The sequence below is a fragment of the Brienomyrus brachyistius genome, chromosome 21, assembly GCF_023856365.1.
Source record: "Brienomyrus brachyistius isolate T26 chromosome 21, BBRACH_0.4, whole genome shotgun sequence".
In the NCBI taxonomy this organism is placed as follows: domain Eukaryota; kingdom Metazoa; phylum Chordata; class Actinopteri; order Osteoglossiformes; family Mormyridae; genus Brienomyrus; species Brienomyrus brachyistius.
Window position 1 is genome coordinate 6,065,258 of NC_064553.1, and position 24,520 is coordinate 6,089,777.

The 24,520-nt window shown below is 50.7% G+C and overlaps 1 protein-coding gene across 2 annotated transcripts; it reads right to left on the bottom strand.

Annotated features, from left to right (window-relative positions):
- Positions 1 to 1,865: 1,865 nt before the first annotated feature.
- Positions 1,866 to 17,203, bottom strand: LOC125716367 (rho GTPase-activating protein 29-like). Of its 2 annotated transcripts, none has more exons than XM_048988588.1 (21): positions 16,961 to 17,203; positions 13,498 to 13,594; positions 13,237 to 13,306; positions 12,620 to 12,680; positions 12,148 to 12,285; positions 11,543 to 11,607; positions 11,213 to 11,323; positions 10,807 to 10,887; positions 10,388 to 10,555; positions 10,128 to 10,265; positions 9,848 to 10,032; positions 8,120 to 8,292; positions 7,464 to 7,592; positions 6,734 to 6,832; positions 6,127 to 6,290; positions 5,833 to 6,021; positions 5,579 to 5,716; positions 5,257 to 5,489; positions 4,838 to 5,147; positions 4,630 to 4,738; positions 1,866 to 4,543 (listed from the first exon to the last, which is right to left on the bottom strand). In XM_048988588.1, the coding sequence occupies exons 3-21, from the start codon at positions 13,288 to 13,290 to the stop codon at positions 3,639 to 3,641; spliced, it is 3,450 nt and encodes a 1,149-aa protein (XP_048844545.1). In that variant the 5' UTR covers positions 13,291 to 13,306; positions 13,498 to 13,594; positions 16,961 to 17,203; the 3' UTR covers positions 1,866 to 3,638. The 2 variants fall into 2 exon arrangements, with proteins under 2 accessions (XP_048844545.1, XP_048844544.1); XM_048988587.1 differs by lacking the exon at positions 16,961 to 17,203 and adding an exon at positions 14,540 to 14,826.
- Positions 17,204 to 24,520: the final 7,317 nt, after the last annotated feature.

The following is a 24,520-nucleotide window of genomic DNA, read 5'->3' on the forward strand; positions in this document are numbered from 1 at the left end:
GCAATTTAACATGCATGTGTGCAGACGTTCCCCGGCTTACGATGGTCCCCGTTACGATATTTTGACTTTACGGTGAGTAAATGTTTTTCACATTGTAAATGTTTTGTACATTATACAATAAATTATGAGATATTCCACACTATAATAAAATAGTCTTTGCGTTAATGATTTTGCTCAACTGTAGGCTAATGTAAGTGTTCGAAGCATGATTAAGATAGGCTAGGCTATGATGTTCGTTAGCTTAGGTGTACTGTATTAAAATGCATTTTCACCTTACGATAGGTTTATCGGAACGTACCTCCTTGGTAGCACCCGCATAATTATAGTAAAAACTAACAGTTCGTATCCTGGCACATGCAACTGTAATTACAACAGTAAAATGTAACGATGCTAATTAGATGAGCTTTAACAGGTTTATGTGTTAATATACCCATTCTTCAACACCGCCCAGCTGCCCACAAACCTAAAAGGCCTTCTGTACCTAACCTAGAAGTGAGAGGGTGACAGAGCTGTCATCTTGGTGTGGTAATCGGGGGGGGCGCACAATCATCTGCACTAGAGGAACTCACTTCGGATCCAGAAGCGGCATCGTCATCACTGCCGGCAAATGCACAAAAGGAAATGGGGACGAGAGGAGTGACTCACCTTAAAAGGAGAACAGAGACGTTCAACGACATCTAGAGAAGATTAAAGATAAAAACTACAGGAACGGAGCGAAGCCAGTAGTGCAGGTCGCCTCGAGGCCGGAGTGTGGCTCCACGCTCAGCTCTGTGCAGGCTGACTTGCAGAAAAACAATCTACTATTTTGCTCCAAGTCCTAGGACAACAGCGCGCTGAAAAATAAAGGAATCTCTCACGGCCCCCACCCCCCAGGACTAAAGACCCAAATGACAGCAGTTTAATTCATAGCAAGCTGGGGATGAACCAGCAGAGAGAAGCGCATTTGATGTATATAATTAGAGATGAGAGCTCTGGAGAAAAGGTCAACGCAGCAACAGGAAGGTTGGCCTATCGTGCTCATTTTCACTGCTCATATTTTTATTTTTGGGGGCTACAAGAATAGTTGTACATGCTTCAATGTTCCAAAAACATTACCTTTGTCATACTATATATATACTCCATCTGAAATGCTCTGTTGAAGACTTAAACCCCACCCCCCCATTGGGCCAGTGTGCGCTGATTGGCCAGGACTGATCCTTGCAGGTAGGCAGCCAATAACAACTGTGCTACGAGATGACCTCACTATGTCACAGAAATAAGGGCTGGAACTCCAACAAGGCGTTTCAGGCAGATTAAACAAAAAAACTTCACATGCACATAATGCTATATAACACACTGAAGAAAAGCATGTTAGAGCCCCTTTAGAAATAACCCAGGGTTCCTTATTATGCAAAGAAAAACAGAATCATTATTTACATTTAATCAGCAGACACTTTTATTCAATGGGAGGTACATTTTTTGGAGAAGGCAAGGTCTGCCAGTCTGTGAAGAAATTATCCAGGGATTTGAACCAACAACCTTCCTGTCTCAGATTATAGTTTATAATTATAACCCAGATTATAACCCGGTAAGCAACACACCTCCCCACTGAACCAGAGCCATAAGGATCTCCACCTGAATGCCGTCACCATCCTCCGCTCTAGCAGCTGTGCTACAGGATAATCCCACTGCCCCGCTGGTGAGGGGCGCGTTGGACCCAGCTCAGGGTCGGAATCTGACTTTCCAGCATGGGACTCAGATTTTCAGGTCTGCCATTTTGATTCTTATCAATTCCAAAACTCATCACAAGCCAACTGAAAGTCATACCTCTGAACAGAAGACATTTTAACATCGTATTATAAACAAACGCACAGCCGTACACAAAGTTTATGATTTCCACTGTTTTTTTTTTATTATTAAAAATGACATTGTACACTTTGGAAAAATCAGATTGTTTTGAGCAAATACAATGGGGAATAAAACATTTCATCAACCCCCATCGCCCAAAATCAGTTTTTTTTTTTGCCAATACTGAAACACATAAATATAACCTGAATACAATATTACCAGTAATATACTGATATTGTCAGGAAGATCACTCTGCTACCGAAATCCTCATTTAAATATTTCCACCCACGACGAAACAAGCTCACTCGACCAAGTACATGTCCAGATGATTCTACGTGGAATTAACATCCGATAATTAACATGGAAAAATACTGCAATACAGTAACAGGCAGCTTCTCAGACAACTTAGAGTTACTCTTCAGCCAAAACAAAGAACCGGTTATATACCAAGGTGGGGGGGGGGGGCGTCTGATGCTGCGAGCTGACCAATGAAAGGCGACGTGCTCAAACAATAGGGTCGCGTGGTTCTACAGACCATCCACACGTTTTTCTTTCTTCTTTTAAATGCAGTGACCATTTAAGATCTAGTGTACGCTCCTGGTTCCTGCGGGAGACTGTAACCGGTCCGGATGATTAGGTTTCATTTATGACAGTGGAATCTGTCAGAATTCCAGGGAAAAAAAATCCCCACGAATGGTGAAGGTACTGGAACAGGTATTTAGGAATATCTCTTAGGCAAGGGGAGTAAAATGTGAATTGGTGTGAAAGGTCCATTAATGGGATCCAGGAGTCTCACTAGACATTTATAAATGGGGGTGGGCTAGGCTATGGCCACAGCCATGGCAACGGGCATGAGAGGATCCAAAGATACCTATGGCCTTCCCGACAAATCCTGATTACAGGAACACCCTACATCATGTGACAGGAAGTGAGGCAATCAGCAGAAAGGGCTTGTGGGAGTCTCAGCAAAACGATGGGCTGCAGCCGCATGAGGAAGCACGGCAAAACACTGAGCATTTACGATTGAAGAAGCACACGTTTAATAAGTTACAAATAGTGGCATACGTTTGGCGCGAACGTCTGTGAATAGGCAGTATGTTAATACATTACAAGAGACTTTAAACTGGAAAGGTTATACTTTACATATACATAAAAATACAAGGTTTACACGTACTACAAGAGACACTTATTTGAGCTGAAACTACATATGATATGTATAAACTTTCCAGTTGTAAAACAGACAGATGTCTCCATTTGCATTTGTACACTAAGTGCATCGTAATGACCATGGTAATTATGCAGTAATACAACAGGGCTTCACATGCAAGTCGTGACAAATTGCTTGAGAATGAAAGAAACACATTAAAATAAAATGAACCTCAAAAGGCTGATCTTATGGCATTGAAAAGCAGCTCTATGGCCAAGACAGGTATCCTGGCCAATGTAACACACACACACACACACACACACACACTCCTCCACAAAGCGTCCATCATCTTTTCTCTAGAAACCTGCCAGAATGACACTCAGCTTTCACAGGATACTGGGTCTGTTTATACCAGTAAAGGAGGAAGCCACAGACACAGTTTAAAATGTGTGCCGAGTGCATGTCTCACGGTCCGGGACGTCTCATTTCCAGCCTTACCCAACAGAACACAAAATATATTAATACAAGTAACACTCCTGTGGTTAATTTTCACAGTTCTTGAAATTTTCTTCTCCCTCTTAAAGAGATGGGATTTCTTTTATACAAAATGGCACAAAAAAAAACATACGTATGTACAGGTAAGCGCAGGAGTCCGGCTCAGCAATCACACGAAGTGCGCTTCCCTGTGTTCAAATTCCGGCACACGACGGGTCCTCAGTCTCTGGAAGACGGGTTTGGCCTCACTCACGCACAGGTCCTCGGGTCCAGAACTGGGGGACTGCGGCTGTGAGCGGGCCTGGGAGGCAGCGGGCTCCGATTCCATTGGCTCATCCACAGACAGCCTCATCTGTAGCCCCGCCTCTGATCCCACCCCCAGATCCGTCTCCACGCCATGAGATGGCCCGGTGTCTTTTGGGATGCTGGCAGGCTCACTGCACCGTCGAGCCTCTAGCTCTGCCGGCTTGGCCTTTTGGCTTGGGGGTGGTTTGTAAAATGTCCCGGGTGGGGGCCGCAAAGTCCGAGGGGGCCTGACGACGTTCCCGCTCCCCGGGCAGGGCTCACTAAAGTTGTTCTCCCTCCGCAAGGTCCTTCCGGTCCTCCCGGGCATCGTGAATGTGGTGGCTGGGAGTGAGGTGGACAAATTCCCAGAATCCCCAGCGCTGCCATCCGTGGGAATGTTGGCCATGATCATAGCGGTCCGCGGAGTGATGTCGTAATGCTTGTACTGCTTGTCCCAGGTCTTGCGCAAGGTCTGGGTATCGATATAGGGGCTCCGGTAGTAGGAGCTGACCCTGGGGCCCGGCTTCTCTGGCTCCGGTGCCTCCTGGATAGCGGGGCTCCTCTCGCGCTGTGAGCTGTTCCTGTTGTTCCTCTCGAGTACCTGGCTGGGGCCCAGCAGCCTCTCCACCGGCATGCTGATGGGCCGGCAGACCGGCTTGCTCCGAGGCGCTCTCAGCTGCACCCGGGCCGTGCTGACGTGCTGCTTCTCCAGCACTAGCGTCGTCCGGTGGATTTCCGGCACAGCCTGGCCAGGAGCACCATTGAGTTTTGCCGAAGACGCAACCACAGCTAAAAAAAAAAAAAAAGAGATGGTCGATTAGAACACAGCTTCTAGGAAAGTGATGACTGGCCCATGCGGCACAACACATACTGACCAGGTGCACAGCCACTGTCTTCCAGTCTGGGTTTAGTGTCCTTCACCTCATCCACCGAATGGGAGGTAGGAATTATAGAGGAGTGCCTTTTGTACGCTTTTGAGCTCTGCTGTAATACAACAGTGACAGAAGTGGCACGCATCAGATCTGGACCGTCGTTAGAGAAGTGATATGACGTGAAACGACGCAAGGAAAATCGCAGCCTCACCTCCTTGATGTCAACCAAAGACTTGGAGTGGCGACTCAGATGTGGCTCCTCTGAGCTCGCCGGGACCTCCGGGCCCCTAAGGGGCAGCAGAGAGCCAGTGGTCGTAGGAGACATAGGATGCAGTGGTGTGTCGAAGATCTTGCCATAGTGCGTGATGAGTAACTCCACGATGAGGGCCTGGTACGGATAGTCCACCAGAGAGGAGAGCGAAACCTCGGCGTCCGTCTGCCGCGGCTTGATCAGTGTTGGGCCAAAGATGATCCCTAGGTTGCTAGCTGTCATCTTGTTCTCATCTGCTTTCTCCGTTACTCTGGATAATCACAAAAAAAAAGTCATGAAATTACTCAATCAATTAACCAATCAATCAGAAAGGCACAAGACCCAATCATGAACAAGGTCCCCAGGTAAAAAATCCCCACCTGTGTAGGTGCCCGATCAGATACTGTAGGGTGCGGTAATGAGCCAGTGGCAGCTGCCGGAGCAAATCGCGGATCTTGAAGAGCACCCGGTTGAGCTCGACGCTTAGCTGGGGCGTGTCACCCGCAGGCCGGGACCGGGCGGCGTCCACCTCATCTAGGATGGCACTCTGGCTCTCCTTGGCCAGGCCGATGAAGTCGTTATAGAAACGGAAAAGGATCAGGGGCTCGGGAAGCTGCCGAAGGAGGTGCAAAGGAAAACGTCATAATTCGGCATAATAAACTGGGTAGCATGCGGGCTGTAAGGGGAAGGAGTCGTCCAAACCTGTCGGAGGTACAGTTTGAGCACGTTGCTGATGTCGTGAGGGTAATGGTCGGAGAGCTCAACCAGGTCCTTGCCGTTTTCAAAAGCCTGACAGAGCTTCTCCACCCGCGACTTTGCACCATTCACCCTGTAGATACCCTTTACGTAGTGGGAACAAGCGAAAAACGAAACCGGCGTTAGCCAAAGGCAAACACGGCACAGAAGAGCACAGTTAAAAACGGCAAGAAGACGTGTTGGAGACATGGAGGTGGTACCTTGATGCCGAGAGCGCGGTTCTCGATCTCCGAGGTGCACTTCTTGACGATGAATGGGATGCCGTCGGGGTTGCTCTTGGCGGCCAGTGCGAAGTCCACGCCGAAGAGGTGGAGTCGGCCCAGGAGCTTCTTGTGGCCGCACTGGATGGCCAGCGTCTCCAGGCACTTCTTGTGACAGGCCAGAGAGCACTGAGCACAAAAAGGACAAAACAATTAGCCGATTTAACCAAAAGAAGCCGTTTTTGCATAGTGGTATGTTATGCACGGCCGACCAAAGCGCCAGGGGGGGCTCACCTCCTCGCACTCGGCCCCGTGGAACACCACCAAACTGTCGCACTCGCGGCACTTGGACGGGGCACGGAGCTTGCGGAGCTTGTGGGTCTGGGCCGCCTTGGACATCTGGGCGTTCCGGAAAGGCCCAGGGGAACTGGCTGTCTCCATGACCATCTCACCAAGGCCTGTAAGAGGGAAGGAGACAGTGTCAAACTACACCTTATCTGGCCCTGCCGACCAATCACAAAAAAAGCACAAGACCAACCTCTCAAATACGTGGGTGAAGTTACTTATCACCTAATAGAGATCAGCTGGGTCAAGACAAGTGTTACAATCATCTAAAACTGGATGATAAAAAAAATAATAATAAAAATCAGGCTAACACAGATACGAAAAACTTTACGTTTTTAAACAGCATTTTTCCCCAACTGACAACTGAAATAAGGTTCAAATCGCCATAAAAAAAAAAGAAAAAAGCAAATTTGCAAAAGAACAAACAGGGAAGAGAGAACTTTCAAACAAGAGCAGAGAGAGACAGGAAGTGCAGAAACAATAGTCCCTCCATCCGGGCTCCACAGGGGTGGGGAGAACCCATGCGTCACATTTCAGGAGAAATGCGCCCACTCACCGTTGTCCGAAGGGGAGGGGGGCTCCCTCTCGTCCAGGTCATCCGCAGAAGACATGGTGCCCGTGGAGGGAGTTCGGGGCAGCCTCCTCTTAAAGTCGCCTATAGGAAGATCGCAGAGCATGGAGATGTTGAGCTGTCGCCGGACCGAGTCGCAATGTGCCCCCCCCCCGGGCTCACTCGGCACGCTCTTAAAGGACTGCACGCATGGCGAGCCTCACACACACACACAGAGCCATGCGGGGGGCTGCGATATCGGCGCCTGATGTGCAAATGACTCCTCTGCTAATACGTTTGATCTTCTCCTTAGGCTGCAAGGGGGGCGGGGCTGTTAACGCTCCCGTTAACACATTCCCAGCATTCCAGGATCAGGAAATCCGTAAACTTGGAGCAAAACAGATAATTCTCAGATAAATCTTTTGATCACGGCCATGAATGGGTTTAGCGTAGGTAACAAACGATTATGCTTTTATTATGCTTGCATCCAGCGAGCTGCGTTATTCCATGAACGACAACGCGAGGAATGCTTTGGGAAGTTGTCGGGCTGCATGAGCGGCAGTGATGAAACAACACACTGCTGCATTGCCACCCTTTCCGGAATGATCCATTTTTGTACTGTCTGCAACTACCCAGCAAATCCGGTAGTTAGCTGTGGTTTCCTCCTCCCTCCCATGTGCGTGTTTGTGACCCCCCCCTTGTGGGACGCCAGGCTGCGTTCTGGTGGGTTCCATACCTGGGCTGGCGGTTGGCGAGTCCATGGAGCGGGACTCGCTGCTGCCCCCTGCGCTCTCCGAGTCACTGCACATGCCCCCGCCCTGGCCGCCCGTGCTCCAGGCCCGCAGCGGGCCCTGCGTCCTCAGTGCTGCACAGGACACAATGCGACAGTCGTCAGGCGGACTGGCTCCCAGGTCTGGAAGCTTCCTCTATCAGTTATGTTATGCGATATGACTAACAAAACAGAATCACCACACTCCCATTTTCCCCAAACACAAAACTGAAAAACAAAAACTGATTAAAGTGGCTTTCAGACACCATGACATTTCTCTCAAAGCAGAAGCAGAACAAGCCACAGACCGGCGGGGGGGGGCATCAAAGCAGGGTGTTTTGTCATGTCCTCTGAGTGCTGGCAGTTGAGTAATAAACTCATGCACAGATCAGCTTCCTGGAAATCTTATCCGATTGCTTAACTCCGCCCACCCACATCCACGGGAAACCGGGGAGGTATATTAATGTTGTTTATACCTCGGGGAAGTTCCTCAGAGTACCTTAAATTAGGCATGTTTACTTGCAGTTAGGGTACGATTGCTAGACCCTACTCGGGGGTACGGCCCCAGCCCACCTGCGTGGGATACAGCCCCAGGCTCCACCGCCAGCCCGCCCCCGGCTTACTTTGGACGTCTGCGCTGCTGTTGGCACGCCCCTCGCCCGCCTTCTCTGCCCGCGTTTGGCCGGGGCTGTCAACCTCGTCCGTGCTCTGGAAGTCACTTGACGTGACGGACATCTGCGACAGATTGCCGTGCGAGGAGTGGACGCTTCCCGCCGAGCGCTTCCCGACGAGCACCCTGAAATGGGGAGGAGGGGGGCGTGAGAGGAGCGGACTCGAACCCGGCACAGATAACGGTGGCCGTGTACCTTTAAGACTCTCTCCACATATCAAAGACGAGCAGAAAAAAAAAAGTTTCACTTCCAAGAGAACACACAGGCACGAGCTGAAATAAGTACCCAGAATAGAAGTGTTTGGGGGGGGGGGGGGGGCGGGGGAGATAAGCCGTTCACATCTTCAGTGATTAGTATTAGTAACAATTAAGCTGTCTGTGGGAAAACAAAAAGGCAGAAGTGAATCTTAACCTCCTTCGCGCCTAATCAGCGTTTCTACTAAAGGCACCAAAATGGCCTCCCAGCTTCCCCCCTCAGTGGTGACTGCCTGCACGCGGACAAACTACTCCACAGCCCTCAGACTTAGAATCAGGGGAGAGACGCACATCAGCGCGTTACGCATTTCTACTGTGCACTTTGCACGCGCGACTACCTTTTCACCCCATTCGACGGGCAACTCGGCAGAGAATAACCTGACATTTTTCAGGCAGCACGGGATGTAAACGTCACCCTCAAACTCAGCAGTGAGGCGCAAAGTGAAAGCGAGAGTGAGGTGCAGCGCATGCAGTCGTCGCAGATATTTCCTGAGGCAGGCCTGCGGTTTGGCTCCCGCGCTGCGATTCGTCGCAGGGCCCGCGCACCCGGTGCAGGGCATCCGCGCGGAGAGCACTCTTTGTCGTCGTCTCACCCTGGCCGACGCCATGCTCACTACAGTCATCGTCTTTAGCTTACGCAAATCTCACCCCCTGACTATGAATGGGCAGAAAAAGCTAGCAGGTTAGCGACCTCAAGCTAACAACAAACGCCCATCTGCTGTTCAAAATAACCTGAAAAAAAAAACCCAGGGTGATTTTTCTGGTTCAGTAAAAACTTCCACCACTAGCTTCCAAACCACAAACACTTCAAATTTAGCTTCTATAGAAACCTTACTTAGTCACGTGTGGACATTCCAGCCTCACCTCTAGCGATATATTTATAAAAAAAAAATTGAAAATAAAATTGTAGGGAGTTTCTGAACATGGCAAAAAATCCTCTGCCTGTTTTTAGGACATCACATTTGTGTTTATTCATATCTGGGCAAGCCGTATTCACGCTCCTTGTGACATTTGCTGTTGCATCTTTCCCCTTTTCCCTTAAGATCAATAAAACATCAATCCATCCATCAAACATCTAACACTTGCAAAATAAGCAACAGAAGAACAACCTCTACAGCAGGAACAGTCATTCATGCACAGATTGTTAGATTTACCCCAATCGTGTGTTACGGTAAGCTGGGAATTTGTTAGCGGGAGATATCTATGTGAAGAAGATCCAAATTTCCGTACCTTCTCAAAACAATTAGTTCTACTGGCTAATTAAGTTAGCGTTGGCACCTCTGCCCCTCGAGAAGCACAGCTCACCACCCTGCTCTGAACCTTTCAGGTGCTGTTAGATTTATAATTAATTATTAAACCCAGTTGGGACAAAAGCCAGCATAGCTTTCCAGATCCAGTCAGTCGTAAGAGGGAGGTGGGGGCTCACCCCGAGTTCTGGGGGACGTCCGAGGAGAAGAAGCCGGGCCGCAGTCGGTCCCGGGGCAGGCTCCGCACGAACTCGGCGTATCGGCGGCCTGGCTCGTAGCGCTTGGCGCTCTCGCACAGGGCCTGCTGGTTGACGGGGAGGGACACTGCTTGCGCGTGCTGCATCTGGAACCAGTTCACAGTGACCTGTGGGGGAGAGCGAGCGGGACTGGTGTCAATACGGCGACCGCAGACCAATCACGTGTGAGGGGTCAGGGCGAGGGGCAGAGGGCGGGGCTTACCGCTTTCAGTGTCAGGTCGCACTGGAACACCAGGTCGTGCACCTGCGTCAAAATCTCGCTTTTGGCGTTGGCCGCATCCTGCTTCCTCATCCCGAGGTCAGCGACGCAGGCCTTGTACTGGTCGTTAGCCTCCTCGGCCTGCAGGGGGCGATGGAATTGGAGCGAAGGGGGGTGGGGGGTGGTCATTTAATCCATACAGGTAGTGCGGAAGTCCAACTAAGGTCCAACAGCCTCTCCCCCTGCTGACCCCGCACTCCCACCTTCTGCAGTGCCTCCTCTTCCAGCCGCCTCTTCTTCTCCAGCTGCTTGCCCCCGGCCTGTGGTGCCTCCTCCTCCACGCGGCTGGTGGAGCAGCGAGCCTTCTCGTGCTCCTCCCTCCGCTGGCCCAGCAGCGCCCTGGCCTTACGCAGCGCGCTGTCCGCCTCCTGCTGTGAGGGGGCGTCGGCCACGGGTCAGATGAGGCATCTACATGCCGCCACGCTACTAGAGCCCGGCCCCTCCCACCACAAAAGGGCACAAGGAGAAACAGGACACCTAGCCCCTTAGACCACGCCCCCACCTTTAGCTTTCCCTTTAACACAGCCCCCATTGACATCCGAAAGCCTCCCGAACTAGAGAAGGTTCTAGAAGCTGGCCCGGACTCCTAATCTGAGACTCCTGCCCTGAGTAGATCCCTTACCAATTTCTTCTGTTCCTTCTGCCACTGATCCTTTATCTCCTTCCTGCGTTTGTCCAGTTCATTCTTTCGGGCCAGCAGGGGCTAAGGGGTGACAAAACAGACACCCGAAATCAAAGTCAAACTATCAGAATCGCCATCTTCGGCTGTATGATCCACGAGTCGTACTCAGAGATAAAATCACAGTCTCACTGGTCACAGTGTGAGAAAACAGATATAAGCAGTATGTAACTTGATAGAATAGATGATTTAACTTGATTATTTTTTAACGCGGTACACTGAAACGTGGACGAACTTGCAGCCAGAAAAATACAAATCAAAGGAATTAAATAGATTTTAAAAATACCCAGAAGCTCCGCCCCCCTGTATGAGATAAGCAAGGGGAAGCCGTTTGATTGGATGGACTAACCTGGATGAATTTATTGGCCTGCAGGGCAGCTGCGGTCTGCAGCAGGAGGTGGCCATATTCAGCATCATTGTTGAAGGCAGAGGTGTAAATTTCCCGAAATGGCATGTACTCCTTATAGTAAAAAAAAAAAGATAAGAAAAATCACAGGTTTTGGGATTTAGGATGTAGCCATGGCTGGGACAGGCTCCAATAGAATAAGCTGGTGAAAGATCAAATCATTGATGGACCGTGGGGGGGGGAGGGGGGTTAGTGGGTGGGGTTTCAAAAGCTGACCAATACAGCATAAAATGTGAATTAAACATATATCACATAACAAGCCATGACATTTACCTGCTGACTTGTGAGAGCCTTCGCCGATTCTGCCATCTTCACATAACTCTTCGCACACTCGATGTCTGCGAATTAGACCCATCACGGAAGAGTCTTGTTAGGATAGGCGGGAAATGGCAGACAGGACCCGAGAGTGTCTGTCGCGCGTGTCCATCTGACATGGAGGCGGAACCAGGCCAGCTGAGACCCACAGAGTGTAGGACGCTCCGGTGGTCCCAAAATGCTTAGAGCAGGTACCTCACCCTGCTTCACCCAGACGTCAAGATGCAAAAAATCAGGATGTAGAACATTACGCCCATCAGAGATCAGACCCTCTTACTTCGATTTTGGGCATTTTTGCCACAGATACAATTAAAAAATGAAACAATAGCTCAGAGAGCAAGAAAACATATTAATAACAAAAGATCGTTAATTAACAAATGCGATAAACCAATCAGTATGGCCGTCAAAATAAACAGAAGGAACCGTTTCAGATATCCAAAAGGAAATACCTGAAAGGCCTCGTCACACGATTTGATTTCAGGAATAAAGCCTGAGGGATTCTGTTGGTTTGTGGCAGAATGTGGCCACAGGAAGGTGCTGTCTGAACCCTCAGACCGACTCACCCAGACTGAGCCGTTTCTCCACCCAGGAGAGCAGATCTTTCGTGTACTTGGACCAGGCCTTGGCGTAGAGCAGAGCCGACTCCACGCCACTGTCGCTGGTCAGTAGGGTGCGGTCCACCTCCTCCGCCTGCGACTGTCCTGTGGGTTTGGGGTAGGAGACGGTGAGTGATTCAGCAGCAGCTTCAGTCGTGACTTAGGGGTGAGCAAATGCTGCCAGGAATGCCAAGCTAAGGCTGAACCTGATCGCTCATCAGCACAGTCAATGTAGGATAATGACAGCACATACCAGTGGTGATCACTAGGTGGCGCAGCGGTTAAAGGACTAGACCGGATAGTCAAGGACAGTGGAGAACTGTCCCAAGAGGAAACGGCCGGTCGTGTCTTTCAAGAAATTATTGCAGCGTTGGAGTAACTATTTTTGTAAAGAAAAATAAATAAAAAATAGTCACACCGGCAGAGATCAAACACTCACCTGAAACGTCATCCTTTTCCAGGACTGATCCTCCAAAATCCACTGACAGGTTTTCGAAAGACTTTGACCGATGGGGGGGGGGAACAAGGAATTAAATAAACACCCAATTTACGAGAAAAAGACAAACACCTTAGAGAAACCTACGGGGGTACAGCGTGACTGGCTGATATTTGTGACTATGATGGTGTTTCTATTCCTGCTGTCCACAGGAACGTGGCAGGAGATTAAAAGAGGGTCAGGGTGGGGGCGCGGGGGGGATGACCATGATAAATCAAAATGCTACAAAACACACGGGAAGCAACAATGGAAACATTATGCCCCTTAGAGACACGGCGTCTGGGTCCAGCCTCAAAGCGAAAGCTTTTGGATTTCCGTTACGTTGAAAAGGGCACGCGAGGCAGAGGGCAGGCCAGTTTGTGGAAAAACATTACATGCTCAAAAAAAGGACACACACACACACACACACACACACACACACACACACACACACACACACACACACACACACACACACACACACACACACACACACACCCACACACACACACACACACACACACACACACACCGAGGAGGGGGCACAGCACTAAGCCCAAACAAGATAGCCGCTCACTCACCCGACTTCTTGTCTGGGGCACCCCCAACACTGATCCACTGTCTACATCTCCCATAAGGAAGTCAGACACTCTGAGGGGGGGGAAGGAGAGAAGCCACAAGGTCACATGGTGGCCAGAGGCCAATGACATCCATTCAAGCAAACTGATCGACCAATTGAACGAGAGACACGGGACGCGAGTCACATGACAAACTGACACCAAACCGAGTCGCGCTACTAAAACTGAACCGATGGGTCTGCATCACATTACGGACATACTTACACATTGCCAAATGTAAATGCCAAGGTGTCAATCGAGGTGTAGATTTCACCAAAAATTTGCTTTTTGTTGTCTTCATTCACATCCTTGAAGTTCACACCTGTCACGACAGGGGGGCTGGATTAGGGCTGAAGTGAAACGAGAATGAACACATCCATACCATTCATTCCTACGGGAGCACAACACCCACGCCGTCAAACAAAAGTGAACACGCGTATGGATTCGCACACATCCGAAAAATGCCAAGAAATGCGTCGTCGGTACCAGCGAGGCTGGCGAGTGAACGCCCAGATTTCTGCTGCTCGGGGGGGGGGGGGGGGGGGGAGAGCGTTAGCGGCACTGCAAGATCGCTGCGACGACTCTAAACTTTTAGCACTCCTATTGTTACTGGGGCAGTATTCAGGCACGACCATAATCTGGCCGAGCAGCAATTTCCTGCTGACCGTCTAAACGCACTAAGGGGGGAACTGGGGGGGGGGGGGGGGCGGAGTAAATAGGGTACATTCAGGGTGTCCTCAAACTTCCTTTCCAAAGGCAACAACCATTTGGGAATTTAAACACACACACACACACACACACACACACACACGAGAGCACCCCCGACGCCTAAACCCCTCAGAGCCTGTATCCTCACCAGCACACACCCCCCCCCACCTTAACAATGCGTGCAGCTAAACGCAGAAAATAGCCAAGAAGAGGCACCACAGCGGGCGAGACTCCACACTGCCACAAATCGCACCGATACAGATGTGTGTAAAAACAAAAAGCCCTTGCAGGTGGAATCTGGGTCACGTGCCAGCCCTCCCCCTCCCAGACCTTCACAAGCGATGGTCATAAAGTTCCATCGAGGCCCCCAAAAAGAGTTTAGTGCGTAAATGGCCCGAAGGAGAAACCGGGTCAGAGAGCGTGGACACCGGGCTGAGGTCGGATCTCTGAGTGAGACGGCGAGGTTCCGTCATGGGTTCCCTGGCCCTCGCCGCTGATCTGCGCAGGAAACGAGTAGCGGGCTGTCAGACGGGTCAACAGGAGGTTCTCTGCAGCTTACCGTCTCGCGCAAATCCGGCGTCCAGATCGGGCGACCGGTCGCGGCCATCGCCGGTAAACGTGGCGATGACAGCCGCGGCTCGACCGGAGACAAAAAACACACTAAAAGAGAGCGGCAGCTCAGCGAACTTCCACGCGTCTCGGGCTGTCAGGAAGGTGGGGGCAGATCCCACAGCTCGCAGGGTTCCTCGCAGGCAGGAATGGTCAGGTCAGTCTCCTGCTCGGAGCCAGAGAATGGAGAAACTCCCAACCACGTTACGAGCGTCCTGGCTCACAGCGAGGCTGTACTGCCCCCGCCCTGCACCGCACCGCCCCTCCCCCCCCCCCCCCCCCCCCCGGTGACGTCTACCTCAGGACATCCTGCTGCTCGCACACAATGTCTCCCCCCCAACAATGCCGTGGGCTGGGGGGGGGGGTGTTACAGGCTGAATATGGGAAACCACACCATCTGACAAAAATGACATTGTTCTGCATCCACAACCCCGTAAGGCGCCTTTATCCCCCACCCAAGTAAGGGGGGTGGGGGGGGGGGGGGGGGCGGGATGAAACAACATAGCAGCCAATTAGCAAAACCGACCTGTTCTCAACCGATTTGCGAAGTCAGCACGAGAGGGAGGGAATCGAGCCCCTCAAATTGATGCAGGAGAATTTCATAAAAACGTGACCGTCGGCAGCCACAGCGGCGGGGAGGTCCCACCCCCACCCCCCACCCCCCCCCCCCCATCAAAACTACCTCCCTGTTCCTCAGATGACTTCATCGGGTCAACATGTTTTAGAGAAAGCCCAAGATACAAACTACAAGAAACTGGAACCACAAGATGAAAGCGCTGTACTGTAGCTCTCGGGCCGCTGGTACAGGAAGCAGCGCCGCTGAAACCTTCAGACCTTAAAAACAACAACAAAATACCAAGCCCGCTTTTTTCCGGGGATTACTCGGAACGTCCACCCACCGACCCCCTGCCCACGAAGTTCCTGCACGAGTGACTTCAGTGCGGGGATGGGGAGTCCACCCACCTCCTCACATCTGACTAAGACAGGGACTGTATAACCCGAGAGCAGGTGGTGGTCACAGGGACCGGATCGGGGGGTACGCGCACGTCACCGTCATAACATAACAGCGGGCAATGGACCGACTCAAGTGTGCGGAGAATGTAAATTCTGAAACTGCACCTGGGCATAGGTGTCAGCCAGTGGTTAGAGAGGTCATCCACCACGGTCTAAGAGCCCCCTAGTGGACAGTCCTCAAGTGTGCAGATCCGTGTACGGAAATGATACTTCTGGCTCGCTGCAGTGGTGTCACACAAAGGCGCCTACGGGGAAAGCGAAAGGCGCTCGTATAACTGAAAGGAAGACGGTCGGGACCCAGACTCAGATGAAGTACTTGTTGCGGCCAGCAGGGGGACAACAAGCCCCACATGACCGCCAGTAGATGCCAAAGTGCATAAAGGGATACTGGTTGTTCCAGAATGAAGACCTCCCCCCCCCACCCATGCATACACAGATTCTTGTGCGCCGGCCAAAGGAAAAATTACCCTGCACACGAGATTGTGTTTCGGGCCGCGGCTGGAGACCCACGAGGCCAGATTCCTCCATTCCGGCAGTTTCCAAAACCCCACCTCGATCGAAACTCCACAAAATGGCCACAATGCAGGGAAAAAAAAAAACACTGCACCGACCAACTGGGTGTCGTACAGATGAGGCGGGGGGCGGCGGGAATGAACACGTCACGTACTGGGTCTTAAAAGTACAGGGCGCTTAAGCAATATCCAAAAACAGCCCAACAAAACCTGCTCTGTAATCATTCCCCAAAATTTCCGGGTTACCATCTTCAAGAAGAGAGACCTCTTTATAAACTTATATACAGAAATATAAACAAAATTTTATATAAGAAATATATACATACTCACATCCAACACACACATATACACTCCCAAGGTTATTCAACATATCTAAAATGCTCCCCATTACATCTCTAATGTTCCCAGAACAGGAATGAGCTACGGAGATCATGTTACCAGACCCCTTCCATAAAGGTGTTGAAACTTCCAGTGGTATACTGGGGAGGAAATGCGATCATGCCCTTCTCCAAATATAATATCTATAGAGACCTGCGAGTTTCAGGACAGGCTCATACTGCACCTCCCAGTCAAACTATCTTAAAATATAAAAATCAGAGTCTGAACAGGACAGATACAATAAATAAAGCAAAACAGAACTTCGTCTCACTCAAGAGGCAAAAGCCTTTATTGTGAGAGGCAACTCAATGGCACATCGGTGAGATAACTGCAGCAATGACCACACCAGCTGTGTACAAATCAAATAGCAAGTCATCATTCATTCTCCATGCTTCAAGGCAGCATAGTACAAAGACCAGCCACTGGGACTGTGACCGCGTTAGGTTAGCAGCCCGGGAGGGCCTCACCTTTGACCTTGGCGATGACGATTCCAGCCGCACTGAGGATGTCAACGGAGTTGAGGGTTTGGTGCTTGCCGATGACGGCCTTAAGAACCCGAAGCAGCTCACCCAGGCGGTCGTGGACGACGGCGTGTAAACTGTTGTGTTCTCTGAAAGGAAATTACAGTGAGCGAGAGAGGGTGAGAGGAAGGAACAGCCAGACTCACAGCTTTAAAACACACCCCTACGATCACCAACTTCCCTTTGCTACTCGCATGAACAAGGACAGCACCGGTTTGCACAAAAGGGAACTGGTTTCAGAAAGTCTAAAGAAATGGGGCCGAGTTATAATGCGCAGGGGTGAATGTCATAATCGCGGGAGTTCAACCAACCTCTTAAAACAAACACAAGCTAACCCAGAATGCTCTACGTAGAGTCCCTGCACGTGCGCATGGCAGAAGACAGAGTCATAAGATACGTGTCATAAGTTAAACATCCACCACGGGATGACTGGCCAGCACTTTTCCATAATGCATTCACGCATGCTTCAAGAAAATCCCTAATGACAAAGGACTGAGCACAATGGGCATGACCTCACCATCCACGAGCAGATCAAACGTTTCCAGAAACAAAAATAAATAACACACCTCCACCCGCCGGCAGCCCCCGAAATACAGCAGCGTTTCCTGGGAAGGCGGGATCCAGGGCCGGACATGCAGAACCCCCCCCCCCCACACCAAGGGCAGCAAGGTGACACGCCACTGCGAAACTGCAACGCTGCATTTGCGCTGACGGCCTTCATAGGATTACTGCGCGCATGCGACAGGAGATCAGGCAGACTCCGCCTGTCTGCCAGCTTCTATCAGTGCCCGTTCATTATGGGGGTGGGGGGGGGGGGGGGGGTGGGGGGAGATGGGGGATAAAGACAACAGGGCTCATAGTCAAAAAACACACCGTTTTCTATGGACCAATACATGCCAGGAAGGTCTGCGAAGTTCCCAGTTCCCAAATGCATTCTACAGGATTTATGAAAAACACGGAGGAACCCCGACAGGTTACAGTTTAAAAGGGGGTCGGCGTTTCTGACGGAATCGTTCCTCAGGTGACAATACGGCAGCCACTGTGGATTCCTTAGTTCTGACAGAGCATGTCGCCCGGCTCCGAATCAACCACAGAGATGAGAGAATGGACAAATTAATGGGCTTGTTTATGCACCCCCCCCCCCCCCGACTCCGACCCCCACTGTCGCCCAACCAGCCTGGCAGTAGGAGTCCAGTCAGTGAAGTTCCTGAGCTCCTGCTCAATGTTATCATGATAAGAGATCTATCTGTGCAGTTCCCCATTAAATCCATTGAAACGCATCGGTGGAGCCACATCGACAAGACTATTTAGCAACATGACTGGCAGTGACTCCACTGGCAGTGACTCCACTGGCAGTGACTCCACTGGCAGTGACTCCACTGGCAGTGACTCCACTGGCAGTGACATGCATCCATTTCCCAGAAACGACCAATCCTGGACAGGGTCATGGTGTTCGTTTTTACACAAGTGTCCAGAAGTGTCTTAGCAGCTCAGCAAAGCCAGTCTTAACGTCAGGGAGAGCAAGATCCTATTAGCGTGGATCCTAGGACGTGGGGGGCCCCCTAATCTGCTCCACCCGCAGCTGTAAATGGGGAAGTCTGGGGCGGGGGGGGGGGGGGGTGGGAGAGAGAGGATCCGAAGATGCAGCTGCCCGGATCAGTCGGGTCCCCTGGGCACATACTGCATATCAGTCAGGGAAACCCCACATTCCAGCATCGCGTCCATCCCATGACATAACCTTCATTCCATTGCCCATCTGGACTAAAACGTTCGGTACTCAAAAAGAGTGCAGAAGAGGGGTGAGGACAACTTTATAATGTAAATACAATGGTCTGTTATTGGGGCGGGGGGGTTGGTACGCATGCTTGGCTGCGCAGAGATCCCGCCTGCGCGCAGAAACGCAGACTGGCTGCTAGTGACTGGTATTACTGTCCAGCTCAGAATACCCATGTTCCTATAGGGGCAGGATGCTGATCCCCAGAGCAGAACCTGCACACACAGCCACTCGCCTCCCACACGTCACGTTAAACAAAAGCACCAGCGAAACTAAATAAACGTAAGTGTCAGAAACAGGGATGGTGCAGCTCCGCTCAGACAGCTTGTCACAGGATTCATTTTTGATTAAATCTCGACCCATTTACACACACACACACACACACACACACTCCACCTTTGTGGAGACCATCCATTCATTTCTATGGGCAAACAATGAGAACCTTAACTCCTACCCAGTCCTAATCCTCACCACAGGAAACCAGACAAAATATAAGACCTGTTGCATGTTAAGTTTTTGACTGCAATGACAGATGTTTTGGAGACCAAAAAATGGTCCACACAATGTGATCTATACATAAACCACACACACACACACACACACACACACACACACACACACACACTTCTCCCCTTTAGGTGAAGTTGCACAGAGGAAGCCAGCACCCAGGCCAAAGGTATTCCCCTGCACACAAAGCGTAATCACTGTGACTAATGTCCCCTCTTCTTCTGCTTGATTCTGGGTCCTTTATCCCCAAACTCACTGGTCTCCAAAAAAAAAAAAAAAAAGATCTGCATTCCAATCCACATGCGTGAATTCCTGCCTCACCACTCCTGAATGAAAACACTCCGGAGTGCACGCTGCGGCCTCAGGCGTTGGGCAAAGACGGCGTGCAGAAAGCACGAGGCTGCGAGCGCAGGCGACGCGTCGCAGGTTATGGAGACCGAACGCAAAGACCGGAGTGTTTCAAAACCCCCGAAATCGGCTTCCAGTTTAGGAAATCTGCGTTGCTTACACACTCTGGTGGAAACAGATCCTGGAGATGAAACGTAAAAATTTGACAGATTAAGTCGGCAAACCCCTAAGAGAAGGGATGTCAACGTTCTGCAACTGAAAACAAGACGCTTCTTACATTTATTTAGCAGAGTTTGACCCAGTCAGCCATGAGACTTGGGCACGGCGCCCATAACCCCACAGCTCTGCTCTGCACTGAGCGTCCTTTCAGATGACCCTTCGGCTGCAGAGCATCTGAGCTGACTGCTACACCGCTAGTGTCAGGCAGACCAGGAGAGGCTTATGGGAATGGGGCGTGGCCGACAGAGCCGGCCGGGCCGCCAAGCACCAGCACAACCCCACACACAGTACAACAGGCATTCTTGGGGGGCCCCAAGATGAAGGTAAAAATGGAAGATGTGGATGATTCACCTCGCAGCATGAATTCTGCTACCTACAATCCACTCCCAAGATTAGGGAATTACATGCAACATGGGAGGGGGTGCGTATGTGTGTCTGTGGGGGGGGGGGGGGGTACCCCACCCTCACAGGACAGCATCCCTGCTGCTTATCTTTGAAGTTCCCTTTTCCATGAGTGAGCACAAAGGGCCACCGTTAACCCCCCCCCCACACGTGGGTCCCGCCCACTTTCCCCAGGGAGGCGGGGCCCAAAGCCGGCCAGTGCGCATGAGAAACCGCATGCGACGGATGATGCTGCCCGATGATGCAGAAGGACACCAAAGCAGCAGTACTTCACATCACGCATTTCCAGAAGCGTCACCATTTCCCAGTCCTGCCACTGGCTTCCCAGCCATTTCACACAGATGCTCTGTGGACCAAACCATTACCAAGACGGGCAAACAATGCTGCTGAACGACACAGGAATCCTCATTTCTGTTGATCGTTTCACTTTCAGCCATTTCATTTATGAAGCTCCTTTCAAATCAGAGCTAGATAAGATTTTAACAAATCTGGGCTACAAGTTTAGTCCTCCCCAAACGAGCTCGATGGGCCGAATGATCCCGTTTGTAAATTTCTTATGTTCTTATCATCAGTGACCTTCCACGTGCCTTGCGAATTTGGCCATTTACTGAAGAGCGTTTCTCAGGTAACCAGCAAGCAGATCTGCGATTTTATTTTAACAGACATGCTCATTCAAAGCAACGCGCAACTAAGAAATCAAGGCTTCCCCGGTCTCTGGAGTAACTAGGCTGTGCTCAGAGGCCCAATGGAGGAATCGCTCTGCCGACCACGGGATCTGAACTGACGACTTCTGATCACAGGCACAGTGTGCTAACGCATCACGAGGGTCTGAGCACAATGACGCGGTGCATGACTGCGGACGTCTCAGAATGCAGTTACCAGGTTACCAGCACTAAGTAGGTTAAGCTCAGCAATAACAACGGGGAGTGGTTTAGAGTGAACTGTTCCGAATAAGGTTAGTTTGCGGCAACAGCGAGCGCAGCGGGGTGAAGGTGGCGTGTGCATATGTGGGCCAGTTGAAACGGGTTTGCTTCATCAAAGGAGGGCAAAGGAGACCGAACATTAAGGGTTGCAATTGCAGCCTTGCTGTAGCATAGATAGAGCGAGAGGATGTGGCACCGCGAGCCGCCACCACAGAGCGTCAATGCGTCACACGGGCGTCACCGCTGGCATGCAATGCAGCCGGGTAACAGCCCCCGGATTGCCGCAGACCACTGCACACGCTTCTGGTGGGACGTCGGGCACCAGAGTGACCACTGGAGGAGGGTCCAAGATGGAAAAAGGTAGGTGCAAATGATATAAGCAACGTTCCAGAACTCGAACCCGCAGCCCCAACCGTCATACCCCCTCCCATCCACAGGGAAGGGGCGTCGTTCTGAAGAACCAGAACAAAAGCAGGCCAGTTCTCCTCAACAGGACACGCGCATTCTTCCGCTGGGGTGTTGGGGCAGTCGGCTGGGACCCGACCGTTAACCCGGACATCTCCACGGCAGGTCGGCCCACAAGGGGGTCAGGCCCATCTAAGGCCCCTTTGAAGGGGGGGCTCATTTCAGGGGCTGGTTGATAAAGGGGGGGCCCGCACAACAATGGCATCAAGGGACACACTCGAAATTAGCGGCCGCTGGGCAGTGTTTCCCTGGGGGGGCGGGTTCCAAGGGGGGCCCTGGTTATTGTCTGTGAGAAACCCCCCATGACAGCCCATCCCCCAGGCCTCTCTCAGACTCATTCACCCCCCACCCCACAAACTTCAGGCTCAGACGGTCTGCGTTCCATCACCCCGCATCAAGGTGCCCCCACCACCGAGCCAACTAAACGCGGAAGGTCTGACTGCAGAGACGGACCCCGGCTATAACGGACATCACACCCATGAAGAACTGCTGCCTCATACCACCAGGTTATGGGTTTGAAGCCCATCTCCGCTTTGTGTGCTTGTAGCCTCTGCCAGCTGCCCAAAGACATGCAGTCAAGTAAATTGGTGTCAGGCCGTTTTTCCAGGTACCGCACTTTTGGTACTTTAGCAAAGTACCAAAAGTACTGTACTTGGCGTAAAAAACGGGGGTACCAGCACTGAATGACATCGCAATGTGGTTGTGATGCTGAATGACATCGCAATGTGGTTGTGATGCTGAATGACATCACAATGTGAGGTTGGGTTTTTTTGTACTGAACTCATAAAATGGCTGTAGTATATATATTCGGGCTGGGCGATGTGCAATTTTAATACCAACATCGCATGTCGTACACACGCAATTCTCACACTGCAAGGACCACGAGAGTCAGCTGGTTAGAAATCAATGTCCGGACATTATAGCACAGATGGGGGTTTAAGTTTCACGAAAACATTTTTACTTTGTCACAGGAAACATTCTTAACAAGCATTGCAATTTATTGCTATTCCTTTTCAAGATTATCTAGAATGACTAAAAAAATCTGTTTAAAGTCCTCCGCTGCTTTTACACGACCGCTGCATGTGTTCTTCGAGACAATCGTAATCATTTTCATCCCTGCTGTTTAAAAATCACCCCTAGAAAGGTCTGAGGGAAATGTATTCATTCATTTTCTTGCTTTAGAAATATCCCAATATTACAAAAAAAAATTTAGAAGTTTTGCAAATGTTATGCAGCCCTAGTAAGTTACAGCAAATAGGACCTTGATCTGTTTCTTTCTGCCCAGATTACATTTAAAGCTTTAGACTTCCATTTGTCCACACATACATTATTACAACTTTTTTTTAAAACTTGATTTATCGTCATTTTTTTCCAACATGGGTGGGCCGTACTGTCTTTCGGCCAAATCGAGAAAGAAAGTCTCCGACTCAAAGTACCGAAAACGTAGCCCAGCTGGTTTGTTACCTTAGGTACCGGAACTTTTGGAACTGGGACCTGTCCGGAACTCAACGAAAAACTTTGGTACCAAAAGAACCTCAGCATAGGTTCTGTACAGTGGAACATAAATAAATGAAATCATCCACAGTGTTTGATTGGCATGTCTGTCCCATGCGAAGGACCATCTCATCCGTAAGTGTACATGAAACATTCAAGATTCAACTGCTGATTGGTGAAATGACAGCTGGAACATCAACCAATAAGAGGGCCTAGGGGGAGGGGCTTCGATTCAGAGCATCCCCTGAGGCTGGTAGGTACACTACTAGACACGTTGCTGGACTTTAACCACAAGGGGGCAAACATTCACCTGTAACACCCCCCCCCCCAAAAAAAACAGCCACGAACTCTAGAAACCAAAACCACCCCGAGTCGCCTGGCTTTTGGGGACGAGGATTTGAAGGTAACCACTCGCAAACACATCCATTAACACACAAAGGGGGGCTGAATTCGGTGAGTAATCTCTCACACTCTGCTTGTCTGTAACTTGGTTTTAAGGGGTCTTTAAACCTCTCCTATTTGCCTCATTTTTTTGTAGGGGGCGGTCACGGGTAAACAGGGTAGACAGCTTTATATCGCGTGAGAAAATTCACCAGCTGCCAGGTATAGCACCACCTTTAAGTAAGTTCCATGTTCCATTACGTTAGTTTCTAAGGGGTGGTTCGCTAGGTCTTCAAGCCTGGCAGCACATGGATTTACCCCCCCAGCCGCCCAGCCTCCAGGCCCCCACACCACGGCCGGGCCGAATCTCATGAGACACACAGCCATAAATCTGCTCCCCTGGGAAATGTGTCCCTCCACAGGGCAGAAAAAAGGAGACACAAAACACATGGCTTCACAAATCGGGAGGGGGGGGGGGGGGGGAGTCATCCCCGGGAAATCCTCACCATCCAGGATTAGCACACCCCCATGGGACACACAGGCACAAAAACACACATGGAGGAGGAACTCGCCGGATTCCATCAATGAGCGAAGGTAGCACGCGTCTGGTCACATTAGACACCCCCCCACCAACAGGATCGTGAAAAATGTGAGCTTACCTCAGCTTCTCTTAAACATCTCCTTAGAGTAATCGGAGTCCCTCACACCTTCTTTCATAACCAATTTGCACGTCGCGATAAGAAGCTCCGACGTTAAATGACAGTCTCCCTTCCTCCACCTTACGCTGAGCAAAATGGTTTCTTTTTTTTACTGATGACGTGACCTCTGGTCTCGCTCTGTGCCAGCCGGTGGTTCATATCATCCCATCGTCCCGCCGTGAAGAACTCAAAACGCCCTTGACTTTTCCGCCACAGAACCAAGCATAAAAAGCACCGTCAAGGAACTGCAGGTCTGCAGATCCGTCGCCCCCCCCCCAACAGGTGACCCTGGGAC